Consider the following 17610-nt stretch of genomic DNA (forward strand, 5'->3'; position numbering starts at 1 on the left):
TTTTGGGACCTTTAACGGTTTTCCTGAAACACCTACTACATTTAAAGAGCCAATAGAATCACATTTCTCATCTGGTTTGTTTACTAGAACTGACCTAGATGCTCCGGTGTCTAAAAGACAGTCATAGTATGAATTTCCTACCTTTAAAGTGACATGAGGTTCCTTACTGTTCGGGGGGGAATATATAAGGATTATTGGCATTAAAATATCAGGGTCTGGAAAATCAAAGGTCTCATTCTTTGATTCCAAGGCCCTCACCCCTCCTTCACACCTTCATAAAGATGCTTGGGCAGTTTTTTGGGACCCTCCACGCTGTTGGGGTTGTTCACCCTGAGTGTAGTGTGGTCGAGCTCCATTGTTGTTGGGCATTGTGTTGGATATTATCATTTTCTGCATTTGGAGCACTGTCATTATTTTGATTGGTATTGAGGTTCCTTTAGTTATTATTCCTAAAGGTGTTATTATTTCTTGTTTCCCGTAGCCAGCTCCTACAGACTTTCATTGCATGGCCTCTCTTCCCACAGAAGGGGCATGTTAAGGGGTTTGTTAATGATCTATCTGTGGATTCCTGCAAAGGGGCCATGGTCTCTCCCTTACTTTTCAATTGTTCCTTTAAAATTTCAATTTCTTTTTCTAAGTCTGTCACTGATTTATTGTGTGTCTCAGGTTTTTTTGTACGATTCTTATAGGCATATGCTGCTACTTTCCTCAGTTCGTCGAGGTCCATAGACTCCTAGTTGGGACAGCTGGTTTCAAAGTAGTCTTTTACTGCTGAACAACAATTCCTAACGAATTGTCTGCGTATATGTTTAATGTCTTTTTCTCTGGACAAATCAAGGTCCATATATGTACTTCCTACGTCAATAAGTCTGTCCATAAAGTGGGAGGGGGTCTCATCAATTTCCTGTCGGGATTGTTCAAATTTTTCCCATGCATCAGGGCTATCAGAGCAGTCTCTCATGGCTTTTAATAATGCTTCTCTGGCCAGGACTAGTTTTGTGTGATCTTGTGTAATATTGGGGTTCCAGTGTGGATCTACAGTTGGCCAGTGGTGAGCTCCTCTACCACTTTTCTTATTAGCTAGAGAGATGACATTATTTTTCTCTCTCTTTGTCAGAAATGTATCTAACAAATTCTCCACATCCAACCAAGAAGGGTCAAAGTTTCTGAATATATTTTCTAATTTTTCTATAACCAACATTGGTTCTGCCTCAAATGATTGAACATTGTGCTTGAATTTTTCTAAATCATCAGGTTTAAAAGGTGTATAGTGTCTTACAGACACCAAGTTCCCTTCTTTATTAAAGGTGGGTACTTCCCTCAATGGAAATAAACTTCTGTCTAAACTATCTGGTGTTACTGTTTCTAGGCTACTTGTTCCGTTTTCAGTGGGGTAGGTAAGAGAAGGGGAAAGGTTAGGATTATTGGTTGTTGGGGCATGGGGGTTGGGGATTAGAGCATGAGTGGGGGGAAGGGCCAGGACAGGAACAGGGGGCGGGGCTGAGGGGGCAGGGTAAGAGGCATGAATAGAGGGAGGAGTCAGGGTGGGAGGGGCAAGAATGGCAGGGGGAGGGGCTGGGTGGCCAGGATGGGGAGGAGCTGATTGGTGTGAAGGGGCTACTATTTGAGCCAAATCGTTTTGGGCAGGGTGGGTCAGGGAATCTGATAATGATGGGAAATGGAGAGATAAATCACTCCTATTGTGGGATGTTTTTAACTCCCTTTCAAAGTTTTGCAGTAAAGTTTTTATCTCTCCCCATTTTTCCTCCATAATATCATCCAGGAAAGTTTTTATCTCTCCCCATTGTTCCTCCATAATTTTATCCAGGAAAGTTTTTATCTCTCCCCATTTTTCCTCCATAATTTCATCCAGGAAAGTTTTTATCTCTCCCCATTTTTCCTCCATAACTTCATCCTGTTCCACCAATCGTTGATTAATAAAAGTATTTTGTTCAGCAAATCGTTGATTAATAAAAGTATTTTGTTCTGCAAATTTTTGAGTAATAGAAGGAACAAGTGCTTGGTTCAGTTGGGAAACATGGTCTTGAGGGGGAGGCTGATGTAAATCTAAGTGTGTCCTTATCTCATATAAGGTATTTTTCAGGGCTCTCTTAGAGGAAATTAGATATAATATTACAGTTCTAATTACAATCCCAAGGAGGAGGAGTGCAGGGATCAGATAAGTCCACAAATGCTCTGGAATGAGCCATTGCAGAGAGACAAGGAATTCATTTACAAATTTGGTCACAGAGCTAATAAGCCAATTTGGAAATAAATCAGGAAGGGGCTGTAGCCACATTTTTTCTAAAGTCAATCACTAAGTTGCCTGTAACTTTTGCCCCTAGTCAGTAGATGGCTCTACTGTTAAGTGTCTTATTTTGTTGTAAATTTTCCTTTTCTTTTTGGTTAGGCTTTTGGGTGGGAACCTATTTAGTTCATCAGTGTGTAAAGGAAGACTGAGGCTCCTTTCCCTTAGCCCTCAGGCTAAAACTGCTAGGGCCATGTGCTATCCTCTTTTGAGCAAAGCCCACTTAAATTTTTAAGACTAGAAAGGCAGGGAAACAGGAAAGTGGGCTTTAAATTGGCTCCCTAGCTGTACTCAACTGTTTCTCCAGAGTTTCCTCCTGCTAATCAGTTGATTAGATTTAGCTACCTATCTAGCTATCAGTCACACAACTGGGAAGTATCTGAGGTCAGATCTGCTCTCAGCCTGGCCTGGCTCTCAATCCACTGAGCCGCCCAGCTGCCCCCTTAAGATTAAAGGGAGGAAAAGGAAAAAAAAAACCCGCTGACCCCAATTTAAATTAAGGAGAAAAGAGGAGAGAAAAAGTGTTTTATACTTACCTGTTCTGGCAGCTGTGTCTTTAAGCTGAGTTAGCTGGTAAAAAGGACTGACTGAGTGAGGAGGAAGTAGGGTGAAAAGGCAAGAAAATTCAGGAAATTTATTGAGGCAACTCGATAAACCTTTGAGGTCTGCCAAAACTTTTATAGTGAAAATCACCTTTAAAGATTGTTATAATATTGAACAATGGCCTCCAAGGAATTTACTTATGAAATTCCTAAAATGAAACACTCAAGTCAGAATGGAGTTTATGGAGGGTTTAATCACACTGGGAGTAGGGAAAGGTGAGGGAGAGAAGGAGAGAAGAGAAAAGGGAAGAGGGCTACTCAACCTCTGACCAAGGCAGAGGGAGTTTTAGGCCCAAAGGGCCAAGGTGGAAAGAATCAGTCCTTAACTCACGTGAGTGATCTGAAGGAAAGCTGTCTGCGGGCGTCCTCTCTGTCCAAGCTCCTAACACCAACTGGCGTCTAGCTCTCTCCACAGGAAGTGAGCGAATTCCAGAGGCTGTTCCCTACCTCACTTCCTGTGTCTCACAAGTGCCAATGGTTGGCTCTAGCTTGGCTTAGGACAGCCCAGGTGGGCAGTTAGTTATTTCTGATTTGTCATTGACTAGCACATGCCCGTGTAGTGTGGGTGTGTACAATTTTTGGGTGCTATACCAAGATGGAGACTTTTTAAAATTCACATGGGTTATATAATCACTTCTAAGCGATAATTAAAACCTGTCCCTAAAGTTATTTGAGTGAAGAGTGAAAACCACACATTTGCTCACTGGGACACACAGCCTATAATTCAATGTGCCAGCAGTTGTTCTTAGAGTACTTATGTCATGTGGTCCCTGGGCCAGGGACCAGTTAATGTCCATTAATTGGCGCCATATTTAATAACTACCAGGTGTTTTGAAACCCAAGAAGATAAAAGCAGCCTGTTTACATCTATCCTACTGGGGTGGTTTTTTTTTCATCTAATCTCAGATACATATAATTATCCCAGATAATTTTCACTGTTTAACTCCAATAATTTTAAGGTAGAAGCAAAATGTTTTTGCCTTTCACAGCATACAAATGAAATGTTGCATCTGTTTCTGGGAAGTCAGTCTAGTTAGTTCTGTCCAGGTCTCTTGTTCTAGAGAGAGCTATAGATAGCAAAGATGCTTAGATTTTTATTTGCTATGTGCAAGTGTTTGGAGGGAATTTGGGGTTTCTTGATATAGCAAGATGCACCCCCTTTAATCACTCAAATAATCAGAGAGACCAGCATAAGATGCGGATTTATATTGCTTATTGTGTAAAGGATACGAACATTACGCTAAAGTCAGAGACCCAAAGGCAAAATGCTGGAAGATATACAGCTGAACTCCCGATTTCTAGAAAACTAATATAATGCCCTCCTCCACCTGTGCAAAAGAGGAGTGTTAAAGGTTTATGTGAGGGGAAGGGAAAGGAAGAGCGAGCAGTATCTAATAATAAGCTAATGATTCAAATTTAACCTCTACTTGGAGCTTCAGGAATATTGATCTAAAATGACTGATGTTGCTGCTACTACTAGTAGTCAAAAATATATTGAGAATAACACACTCATCTCTTACTGATTCACACTCCATACACAAGGAATGCCCTGTAGGACATAAAAAGGCAAATTAGTTGTAGCTCTGGTCCTGGGCAGACTTACAGTCCAGCAGAAAATAAGATATAAATGTCAGTCATTCTAATATGAGGCAAACTATCACAAGTTTCATGTTGTAGCTGTTGAACTGTTTCAGTCATGTGTGATTCCTGGAGACCCCATTTGGGGTTTTCTTTGGCAAAGATACCTGAATGGTTTGCCATTTCCTTACCAAGCTAATGAGACATAAAAATACAATGTTTATTTTTAGCATTCTGAAGTATGAAAAAACACTTATCCTGTAAGTCATTCTGTGCTATATGTAGTGTAGTATTATGCCCTTAAAAAAACCAAAACACTTACCTTGTCTTAGAATCAATACTGTGTATTGGTTCCAAGGCAGAATTGCAGTAAGGTATAGACCCTGGGGATTAAGTAACTTGCCCAGGTCATACATCGAGGAAAAGCCTGAGGTCAAATTTGAACCCAGGACCTGCAATCTCTTGGCCTGGATTTCAATATACTTGGCTGCCCCCAAGTATTATACCCTTTAACAAATGAGGAAACTGAATCTCAGAGAAGTTAAGGGACTTCCCAAAGACCCAATGACTGTATCTGAGCTCAGATTGGAATATTCCATCTCAAGTCTAGAGTGCTATTTCCTCATATGTCTTTCTACAAAGCACTTTACAAAAAGCTGATTTTTCACTCCTATCAGTTTAAGCATTAAAATTTGGCTCAGATGCTTATAACAATGAGGTCTTTATTAGAGAAATTTGCTATACATTTTTTTCCCCTCAGTTTTCTGCTTACCTTCTAACTTTGGCTATATGGGTTTTGTTTGTACAAAAACTTTAATTTCATGTAGTTAAAATTAACCTTTTTACTTCCCATGATCTTCTCTATCTCTTGTTTGGTCATAAACTCTTCCCTTCTTTATGCCTTTTTTTTTTTACACCACAGTCATTTTTCAGTATTCCTTCCCATTGAAATCTTCTGAAGGGAAAAAAAAAATTATGCAACTCCAACTAATGGTATCTGAAAGCTTGTACATCATTCTTCCCCCAAAGACTCCCACCTCTCAAGTGAGAGGAGGCAAATGCCATCGGTTAACTAGGATCAACATTGGTCACCGTAATTAATCTGTCTGTGAGGACTATTTTAGGTAATAGGGAACCATTGAGGATTTTTGAGCAGGGGAAGATTACATGGCAAAATAGTGTTTAGGAAAATCACTTGAGATCATTGTGTTTGGAGGGTAACTGGAAGCAATATTAGTAGATTTGCAATATAAAAAACATTATCACTGGTGAATAGAGCTCTAGGGGATTAGCTGGCATTTGTATTAGATTTTAAATTTCATAAAGCACTTTGTATAATCACATTATCTGATTCTAAAATTAGATGACCTGTTAGAGATCATCTAATACAACACCCTTCCCAGGCTTTAAAAATTTCCACATCAGTTGTTCTTTGCCCAGTGTCCAGACAGACCATGAGGGAAATTTTGCTCTAGGCGGTGCAATCAGACAATTTCCAAGATCTTAAGTTATTGCTGCCACAATTTTTTTTGCATAGATCCACTAGAATGATAATCATGCCAAAGGCCATCAGGAAAGCCTGTTCTTTGTTTGTTTGTTTGTTTGTTTTAATCACCATTATCTTATTATAAAAACATGAGACTATGTATAAACCGTAGAAGGAGTTCTGGACAAAGAGTTCTAATGCCTGGATTCTAGTCCTAGCTCTGAGACCTTGTCCAGGCCATTTAAACTCTTTCAGCCTTGGTTTGCTTGTGTATAAAGAACTAATATCTGCTTTGCCTGCTTATAGGGTTGAGGTAGGAATCAGATCAAATCAAATTTTGTTGTTATTATTCGTTTCAATCATGTTCAATTATTTTGTGATTCCATTTGGGATTTTATTGGCAAATCTTATTTCCAGTGAAGTAATTATTTGAACCAGTTATCTGTGTACTTCCATGCAGTATGTATGATTAAAAGTTGTAACTTACTTGCAATAAATCATTGAAATATTTTTTAAAATGCAAAGATAGGTTTGCCATGTTTTTCTCCAGCTCGTTTTAGGAATCTGAGGCAAACAGATGCCGTGACTGGCCCAGGGTTACATAGCTAGGAAGTATGTAAGGCTGGATTTGAACTCAGGTCTTCTTTTTTTTTTAAATATATTTTATTTGATCATTTCCAAGCATTATTCGTTAAAGACATAGATCATTTTCTTTTCCTCCCCCCCCACCCCCCATAGCCGACGCGTAAGTCCACTGGGCATTAGATGTTTTCTTGATTTGAACCCATTGCTTTGTTGATAGTATTTGCATTAGAGTGTTCATTTAGAGTCTATCCTCTGTCATGTCCCCTCAACCTCTGTATTCAGGCAGTTGCTTTTTCTCGGTATTTCCACTCCCATAGTTTATCCTTTGCTTATGAATGGTGTTTTTTTCTCCTGGATCACTGCAAGTTGTTCAGGGACATTACACCGCCACTAATGGAGAAGTCCATTACGTTCGATTATACCACAGTGTATCAGTCTCTGTGTACAATGTTCTCCTAGTTCTGCTCCTCTCGCTCTGCATCACTTCCTGGAGGTTGTTCCAGTCTCCATGGAACTTCTCCACTTTATTATTCCTTTTAGCACAATAGTATTCCATCACCAACATATACCACAGTTTGTTCAGCCATTCCCCAATTGATGGGCATCCCCTCGTTTTCCAGTTTGGGGCCACCACAAAGAGCGCAGCTATGAATATTTTTGTACAAGTCTTTGTGTCCATTATCTCTTTGGGGTACAGACCCAGCAGTGCTATGGCTGGGTCAAAGGGTAGATATTATTTTGTTGCCCTTTGGGCATAGTTCCAAATTGCCCTCCAGAATGGTTGGATCAGTTCAGAGCTCCACCAGCAATGAATTAATGTCCCTACTTTGCCACATCCCCTCCAGCATTCATTACTTTCCTTTGCTGTTATGTTAGCCAATCTGCTAGGTGTGAGGTGATACCTCAGAGTTGTTTTGATTTGCATCTCTCTGATTATAAGAGATGTAGAACACTTCTTCATGTGCTTGTTAATAGTTTTGATTTCTTTATCTGAAAACTGCCTATCCATTTCCCTTGCCCATTTATCAATTGGAGAATGGCTTGATTTTTTGTACAATTGATTTAGCTCATTATAAATATGAGTAATTAAACCTTTGTCAGAGGTTTCTATGAAGATTTTTTCCCAATTTGTTGTTTTCCTTCTGATTTTAGTTACATTGGTTTTTTTTGTACAAAAGCTTTTTAGTTTGATGTAGTCAAAATTATTTATTTTACATTTTGTGATTCTTTCTATATCTTGCTTGGTTTTAAAGCCTTTCCCCTCCCAAAGGTCTGACATGTATACATACTATTCTGTGTTTACCCAATTTACTTATGGTTTCCTTCTTTATGTTTAAGTCACTCACCCATTTTGAATTTATCTTGGTGTAAGGTGTGAGGTGTTGATCAATTCCTAGTCTCTCCCACACTGTCTTCCAATTTTCCCAGCAGTTTTTATCGAATAGTGGATTTTTGTCCCAAAAGCTGGGATCTTTGGGTTTATCGTATACTGTCTTGCTGAGGTCGCTTGCCCCCAGTCTATTCCACTGATCTTCCTTTCTGTTTCTTAGCCAGTACCAAATTGTTTTGATGACTGCTGCTTTGTAATATAGTTTGAGGTCAGGGACTGCAAGGCCCCCATCAGAACTCAGGTCTTCTTGACTCCAGGCTGAGCACTCTATCCACTGCACCACCTAGCTGTCTCTAAAGAGATAGGGAAGTTCTCTCCTGAGTGACAGTAGCATTCCATTAATAAAATAAAGTCAAATAATTCATATGAAATCATTTTGAAAGCAGGAACACATAAGGCACTTATAACAATACAGTAATAATTTATAACATATATAATATCATAGCATTTATATAGTACTTTAAGATTTGTAAAACTCCTTACAAATATCATTTAACTCACAACAACCCAGGACAGTAGGTACTATTATTATCCTCATTTTACAATGGAGGAAACTGAGACAGACAAGGAAGCAAGGAAAGTTTCCCAGGGTTACATAGTGTAATGAATAATAATAAGGGACTATATTTGATTGGTAATTGATAACTAACAGATCAGGCAGTTATCTTCTTTCTTTTGTCTATTCTCTCCTTCCTCTATACCTCCCATTCACCCTCTCCTTCCCTTCAGTTTCCCCTCCCCCCTTCCTTCTTCTTTCTTAACACTCAGGGGTGAGTTTATGATGTTCCACATGAAATACTCTTTCTCTTCTTTCTCTTACGTAAGGGATTTATTTGGGGAAGACAGGAAAGGATAAAGAATGGAGGTAAGAGGGTTGAGGATTTCCCTAATATTACAATGAGTCTTAGGTTGGAGGATATTGGGATATAGTTTCAAATTGAGAGGAATGTTTGATAGGTCTGGAAGTTCAGTCACTGTCATCAACAGAGCAAGTCAGAGAGATGTCTGGACTTTTGTCCTTCTTTCTTCTGCCTTCAAACCACCAGAGACAACAGCCTTCTTCCTTCCTTCAAGGCAACAAGGTAACCAGGATCCAGCCAGCAGTTGGTTTTGCCTCCAACTGTTTCTCCTGGTAACATTCCAAATAGAACCTTCGTTTGGCTGACAGGTCACCACTCAGCCACTGCTTCTGCCTCTTTGCATGCTTCCCAATTCCTCTCTTCCACAATCCTCCTTTTTCGTCTTGGAAAAAAATGCAACCAGCATTTTTAATGATACTTACCTTTTAGTAATATATTTTGTTATATTTCTAACTATCTAATTCTTAACCCTGTACTATGTTAAATATTCCTTTACCCTCCCAAAACAACAAATCCTAATCTATTTTAGCTATTCTGTCTATCTAATTCTATGCTAAGTTTGGGTATAGGAAAATGGTTTAGGTAAGTGAGGAATTTTACATGAACATGGTTTTTGAACATGACAAATCATGTAACAATTTGAACAATTTCTACAGCATTTTGAATATGTAACTGTCTTATCTCCTGATGTCTATAAATTCAACTAAATAAAATTTTTTATTATTAACAATTGCTAACCTAAAATCATAATGTAATCTAACTTCTATACTTAAGTATTTTTTATGTCTGTCCCTACTTCCCTAAGACTTTGAACACATTTTTCTAAACTGCCCCTGTAGTTTAGTTATTAGAACATTAATAAATTATTCTAATATAGTTAGTTTGTTAGTACATTAGTATTTACACATGTACATAGGTTGTATCTCTACAGATTTACATATGTACAAATATAATACATTGTTCTTGATTTCTGTGCAAACTTGTGCAGATAAGAAATACCTTTGTCTGTTTGAATTTTCCACAGAAATTTATATATCTGTGAATTTTGTGCTTTGTAACTATGCCTATGTTGTATACTTACTCATTCCATTTCTTCCTACATTGTATTTCTGGGTAGCATATGTATGTATATGTGTGATGTTAACATGTATTCCACATTCTTACATAATGTCATGATCACAAGTCCAAAATTTTCAAAGTCCTTCTTTCTTTTAATGTTGATTGTAGAAAACTGTGTGTCTTGGTCTCTCTTCATCTGGTCAGCATGCCACTTTTTGTCTGCTGTCATTCTTGATTGTAGTCCTCTTTAATTCAGGAACATACTGGAACAATCAGGAACATACATGCATGTAAGGTTTTTACATGTGCATGTATGTAAGATTGACATTTTCATTGTTCATGGAAGTAAGATATGAGTTCTTCATGAGTCCTTGTCAGAATTCATTAGTTATTCTTCATGTGTGGAAGTATTACATATGATCATCTTCATGAGTGGGAGAATGCATAACATATAATGTATAAGTTCTTAGAATTTTGTTAAGAATATGAATTTGAAGTTTTTTTTGTCTTTTGATATTTGAATTTTCACAAGAGGATTTATTGTATGCTGTCTTTAGTTATATCTTGGAGATATTATTTGGATATAATGTAGTTCGTTTGGTCATGGAGTTATGTTGTCATGTTAAATAACTTAGTTTCTTTCTTTGCTGTTACTTTGGTTGGCAGAGACTTTGTATAGATTATGTAGAGACGTTTCTTTGGTGCTAATTTTTAAATGCATGTTTCTTTTTCTCTGTTTTACTGGCTGTATTTCTTTCTGGAGCTGTTCTATTTGCTTTAGAAGTGCCTTCCTGTTATCATTTTAACGTGTGCAATGCTCTCTTGTCTGTACTTTCTGTTGATATGTATTCTCATGTGTGCTTTCCTTTTTTTTCCATTCATAGGCTTTCATTCACAAGGACTATTATTGATTTTTTCCCCTGGGGCTATTCGTGTTGCTGCTTATGACTAGGGTGCTTTTTAAAAATCAGATGTCTTTTTGCATGTATTTTCATTGATGACATGACCACATTGTTGTTTCTTGTGAGATATCTGAAACTATGAGGTAATATCTTCATGGTATACCCTCCCTCTCTTCCTTCCCCTGGTAGAGATTGTTTTAGGATGAAGGTTGAAAGATGGATAACCTGTTTCAGTTCTCATCTATCTTTGATGTTAAAGTCTTTGATAACAAATTCATCCAATGTGAATAGATGCTTCAATAGCATTCTAGGTGTTTGTATTTGTCATAGTTATGAAGTTGGAGTTTTCTGCTAAAAGCTTAGGAGTTTTTTCTTGTTGTGTTTGAATTACTTGTTAGTTGTTCTTTTGTCAGAATATATTTTTTCTTTTTCTACCTAAAACTAGTCTTCATTCTCATAAGGTTTTGTGTTGTATGTCACCCTATGGAACTCCAGCTAATCTTGGTTTCACTCTTACTGCCTGAATGGCATTTGTCATGTTTTTGAAGTTAGAGAATAGATGTGAAATTGTATATCTCTCTCTCCTCCTCCAGTTCTTTAATATGTTCCTTGATATCCTCCTTTCCATTAAAAATCATCATCTGTATAAGCCATGTAATTCAATTTCTCTATAATATCATCTTCATTATCAACTCCTAATCTTGCAAAAAGTTCCTCCAATGGTATACAACTTGTTCTGTGCCGAAAGATCATCACATCATCATCATATTGATAAGATTTTGATTGTTCTGGTTTCAGATATTCAATTTTCTCATTTGTGTCCCACACATCCCCTTCTTTGTCTACTTATTCATAAAGCTTAGAAAATTGATAAAGTATTTGTTCTAAATCACTATCTTGGTACATTATTATTATACCATCTGGTATTCCTTCTGATTCTGAGTCACTGAATTCTGTAATCCTTATATTATTCATTGGATTTTGTTCAGTGCCATGTAAACTTGTGTCAGATGTTGTTAACTCTGGCTTTTTGTGTTGATCTAACCCGATGTCACCAACTTTTATATTTCCAAAATCAGTTTCTGGTTGTTTCTCATTGATAAGCTTTATATTTATGTTTTAGGTGGTAAATTTGATGGTATGGGGTTAGTTTCCTCTTGCAGATATGCAATGCTGGAGCTAAAATTCATAGGCTCTACTCTATCATCAGCCTGAAGGTTTTATTCACTCTCTTTTGACTGTGTAGAGATAGAAACCTCTATGATGTTATCTTCTGGGAATAAGTTTAGTACATCTGCATTTTCCCCTGCATCATTAGGATGTGTGCCTTCATTCTTCCCCCACATTACTCCATACATATGTTTCTGGCTGTGTAGCTAAAGTATGTATTGCTACTGAGTCATTGTTCATTTCTTCACTGCCCTCTGCCAGCTGTGTGTTTGAATCAGTTAAATCTTTTTGATTTAAATCATTTCCTATGAGATCTTCATTTGAGGTTGATTGTACTATATCCTCTACTACATTGGAACATGAATTTAAATTATGGCTATTGTTTATCTCATATAAGTTTATTTGGCCAGACTCCCCTCTGCCACTTAGAATGTTGGTTTTGTCTATCATTTGAATCCTTGGTTGTTCTTTCAGTTACTAAGTCTTTCATTCCATTCATCTGTTCAAATTTAACTGTTATTTCACCTCCATTTCTTTGAATATGATTATTATTTTCAAATGTAATGTCAGCTTCATTTTCATTAAATTTTGTATTTTCTAACTTAGTCATTGCAGGATGGAAAGTTTCAGCTTCAGGATTCAGATTAGATGTTTTTTCTAAGGATATCTGTGCCATATAGGTATTTAAAAAATTAACTGAGTTTTGTGGGATCATGTGCAAATATGTGAATGTTTCCAAAGTATTTACATCTCCAGTAACAGTAACCTCATTGGTAACAGTAAATTTGTGCTTTGATTTTCTTTTACAGTCATTTTGCTGCAGGGAATTGAAATTTTGTTTCTCTGTATCTTTCACTAACTCCTGCTTGAGTTTATGTGACTTTTTCTGGCTTATTTGTTTACAAAATTCAATCCCTGTGCCCAATCTGGACTGAAAAAGTTCTCCAAGAATGTTTTGACTTGATTTGTATTTTTTTCATTTGTGGTTACTATACAGTCTTTCTCTAAGTCTCTTATCTCTGTTGTTATTTGAGAAATGATGTCTTTAACTTCTGCATCAAGCTGTTTTACTTGTCTCTGCCTATCATCTGATCTTTTGCTTGGTTTGTATTTCTCATTACTCATAGATTTAATTTCTTGTACTAACTTTTCACTGTTTCTTATAATTTTCCCTTTAATATTAACAGTAGTCTCTTTTCCACTATTTCTTCTAAATCCATGTACCAAACTACATACATTATAATCCTGGCTTCATAATTCTCTCCTGACCATATCTGAATATTTGGGTTTAGCTCCTGATTTTATAGCATCTTTCATTCCTTGTAAATCAATTGCATGTTGTGTGGATTTCAGTGTACAATGCTCACAGCACGTAGGCTTTTGCTTATTGTATTTTACTTTTGTGCCTTTGTTGTTACTAACTTCATATTTCTTTTTTAGAAAACAGTCTTTGATCAGGTGACCTGTCTTATGGCAGAAAAAAACATTGCCTAGTCTCTCTCTTCGCTATTCTTGGCTTATAAGCAGGTTTTGTGTATGACCTAATAGTATTCCATTTTTTGATTTCTTCAATCTCCTTGTCTCTTCTAATTTTTCCTTTAAATCTTCCACCTGTTTACTTTGGTCTGTATGATTGTCATGAATGTAAGTTGCCATATCCCATAATTCAATTAAACTCACTGTGTCATAATTTGGAAAATAATGTCTGAAAAAGTTTTTTAAGTGTGGTGTGCATCCTCTCAAAAATTGTCTCCTAACATGTGAAACAGATTCCTCGGTATCACTTTCTACACCCATTATAGCTTCTGCTGTCTCTGAAAGGTGATCAATAAAGGAAGCTGGATATTCTTCTTTATTTTGCATTAATCTGTCAAATTTTCCCCATGCATTTGGTTTAGAACATCTTAATGGCTTGGAGCAAATCTTCCCTGCATTTCCTCAGGTAGGTCATGCTGATGGGATTAGAGAAATCAAAGTCTTCCCTTTGCTCCTCTGTAATCCAACTTGTCAGGGCAGTTTCTGACCTAGTCTTTTCAATGACTTGACGATGCTCATGGGGGCTAAAAAGTTCTGCCAAAAGAAATTCCACATATTGGAAACTGGGTTCAAAAATTCAGACAGCATGTTTAAACTCCTGAGTTTTATAAGGCTAGTCGATAAACTTTGGAAACCGTTTCTTTGGGGAATCTAACTACTGGGTAGTAAATTGTCTATGAACCTATGAATGTAACACACCAGTTGTACTTGATACCTTGGTAACATCTTTGAGTGGAAAAATTTTCTCAGCTTCACTATTTGCCTTAGTGTCCTTGTCACTGTCATTGCCCTGTGCATTGGATTTTGCTTTCTTGGCCATTCTGTCTTTCTCCTTGGGTGCAGTATCTGCCTGACCATTTCCCTTATCCTTAAATCTAGCCCTTTTGCTTTCAGAAATTCTTCAAACATATTCTTAACAAGAGTCTCTAGGTTTGTATCCACTACCATGATCTATGCTGTATGTTTAGGAATCACAAATCTGTAGATGTTATTAAGATAGGTTAGTGTCTGTATTGCAGCCATGGAAATGATGTAGATCTGTGTCAAAATTTGCCAGAGAATGGTTTATTTTTGAAATGGCATCTGTAGTATAAACATAGTGGTATTGCTTATGTATTTCACTGAATCTACTATCATGTGAGTCTTTTTGCTATATAAGATAATATAAATCCAATAGCCTGTAATGGCTGCCAGCACAACTACCCCACAGATCACTTGTTTGAACATCTTTGCTGTTGTTTTAGAGATTGTGAAGTTCAGTCAGTCTGGGTACCAAATTGTAATGAATAATAATAAGGGACTATATTTGATTGGTAATTGATAACTAACAGATCAGGCAGTTATCTTCTTTCTTTTGTATATTCCCTCCTCCCTCAATACCTCCCTTCCTCCCTCTTCTTCCCTTCAGTTTCTCCCCTTCCTTCTTCTTCTTTCTAAATCACTCAGGGGTGAGTTTATGATGTTCCACATGAAATACTCTTTCTCTTCTTTCTCTTACATAAGGGATTTATTTGGGGAAGACAGGAAAGGATAAAGAATGGAGGTAAGAGGGTTGAGGATTTCCCTAATATTACAATGAGTCTTAGGTTGGAGGATATTGGGATATAGTTTCAAATTGAGAGGAATGTTTGATAGGTCTGGAAGTTCAGTCACTGTCATCAACAGAGCAAGTCAGAGAGATGTCTGGACTTTTGTCCTTCTTTCTTCTGCCTTCAAACCACCAGAGACAACAGCCTTCTTCCTTCCTTCAAGTCAACAAGGTAACCAGGGTCCAGCCAGCAGTTGGTTTTGCCTCCAACTGTTTCTCCTGGTAACATTCCAAATAGAACCTCCGTTTGGCTGACAGGTCACCACTCAGCCACTGCTTCTGCCTCTTTGCATGCTTCTCAATTCCTCTCTTCCACAATAGCTAGCTAGTGTCTCAAATCTTCCTAACTCCAGGTTGGAGTGCTCTACCCACTGTACCACCTAACTCTCTCGACTAATAGTGTTCTGATAATAAAAATCTATGATAATAGTGTTCCAATAATAAAAATAACAAATGATGTCCTAATTTAATTCTTCAATGACATCAATTCCTCCAAGGCAAGTACAATTTGCAAATGGAGAAGCTGGAATCCAGAGAAGAAACAAAGCTCTATGGCACAATTTGTGATATCACTGTGGAGTCAGAGAAAGGGCCCTCTCTCCACACAAGTGGCTCCATTTTGGAACTAGCTTCCATTTCAGGGTGGGTTGAGTAAGCCCCTCTGTTTGAATTTATTCCCTTCTAAGTCTGCTCTACAAGAAGAATGTTGTTATGCCAGAAAAAATATAGGGGAAAAATTTTATTTCAGTTCCCTCCTTACAAAGTAAATTTTAGAGAAAATAAAGTTCTTTGTCTTATCTGCAAGAACAGTTATAGATAACTTTCAAAACAACAAATTGTTTTCCTTACAGTACAAAATGTCCCTGCTTGGTTTCAGGGTTGGGAGCTTGTGTGCAGGACTCTGCTGTAGGCTACTCTCCGTAGTTACATGTATGTAGGAAGACAAGACTTTGGAAAATCTCCAGGGCTTGATTTTTTCCTTGCTTTTCTGAGAATTAAGAACTTGCCCTTCTTTTTGCTTAGTTTGGAATACTCTGCTTTCATGCAAGCTCATTGCTTTGACCAGAAATTGCTTCCTTTCCTAGTACCATGGGCTTAAAATGGTGCATAGTCACAGAAGGGGGTCCCTGAAGAGAGCAAGATTAAATAAAGGGATGAAAAATAGACCTTGTAAGGGAAGATACCGGAAATGACTAAGGGGCAATTCAGATACGATTTTTAGGACTTTGAAGTAGGATGCTGAGTAGTTGTTTTCCACAGTCACAGAGGACCAGAAAAAATAAATGGTTTAAATGTTTTCTTTGGTTTTGTGTGTATGTGTTTCCTGTAGCTATGTCGTTGAATAAACTTCTACATTTTATTCCAAATTGTTTTGTTGAGCCAGATATTTTTACAATGACATCACTTTCCAACTCTCAGATGTCATTTTGTTCATGTAGATACCCAATGGGTAGCTATATTCAAATGATTTGGTTATGCTATCTGCGAATGGCTTTATATCCATCTAGAAACCATGTTTTTTTGCACTCATGAACATTATCAATGAAAAAATAAGGAAAGTAGCTCCTGAATGTGTTATTTCTTTTTTTTTTTAATTTATAAACCCTTACCTTCCGTCTTGGAGTCAATACTGTGTATTGGCTCCAAGGTAGAAGAGTGGTAAGGGCTAGGCAATGGGGGTCAAGTGACTTGCCCAGGGTCACACAGCTGGGAAGTGTCTGAGGCCAGATTTGAACCTAGGACCTCCCATCTCTAGGCCTGGCTCTCAATCTACTGAGCTACCCAGCTGCCCCCCCTGAATGTGTTATTTCTACTAAACTGATGTTCCTACTTGTTTTAACACTTTTTTTCACATTTGTTTTCCTTTTAATGATGCCTTTTATTATGTGCTATCAACATATAAAAGGAAATTCTGATCAATAAAAAACTTTATCTTAAAAAACTTTATTCTTAAATAATAATCATCCAAAGAATGTTTTATGCTGCTATCATTCTGAATCATAAAGAAAAGAAATAGCATTTGGGATTTATTTCAGTTTTGGCCACAGTTTTATTTTGCTAGTGATTTTATTTTATTCTCTGTCTTCTCTCTTTCTCTCTGTCTCTATTTCTTTCTCTTTCTCCTTTCCTCTCCACTGATTTTGTTACTCTCATTTTTCTTTTTACCTCTTATTTCTTCATTTTATTCTCCTTTACTCTCTTCTCCTTCCCTCTCTCCTCCCCCTGATCTTTTTTTTCCATTTTACTCTCACTTTTCCCTCTTTACTTCTCATCTTTTCTTCATTTTTTTTCTTTTCCTTTCCTCTCTTCCCTCCCCCCCCTCCTCTCTGTGATATATATAAACTGTTATTTGGGCTCTAATGTGATTGCTTTTTTTTTCCTTCTCTCCTTCCCTTTTAGTGGAAATCACATTTTCCAAGGTCTTGCTGCTGGCATAGCAGTGAATGAGAATGGAAGAGGACAGATAACAGGTATGAAAATAAAACTGTTTTCTTCCAGGGTAATAATTCCCAAAACATTGCCTTATATCACTTTGAGGTGACATG

The 17610-nt window shown here is 37.3% G+C and overlaps 1 protein-coding gene across 2 annotated transcripts in view; it reads left to right on the forward strand.

Moving 5' to 3' along the window:
* Positions 1 to 17610, forward strand: part of FBXO10 (F-box protein 10) — a 111849-nt gene that overhangs the window by 69616 nt on the left and 24623 nt on the right. For both annotated transcript variants that reach the window (XM_056806705.1, XM_056806706.1), the window contains exon 6: positions 17465 to 17535. In XM_056806705.1, the coding sequence (XP_056662683.1) occupies positions 17465 to 17535 (71 nt within the window). The remainder of the gene's footprint in view (positions 1 to 17464; positions 17536 to 17610) is intronic.

Source organism: Monodelphis domestica, chromosome 7, assembly GCF_027887165.1.
Source record: "Monodelphis domestica isolate mMonDom1 chromosome 7, mMonDom1.pri, whole genome shotgun sequence".
Classification (NCBI taxonomy): domain Eukaryota; kingdom Metazoa; phylum Chordata; class Mammalia; order Didelphimorphia; family Didelphidae; genus Monodelphis; species Monodelphis domestica.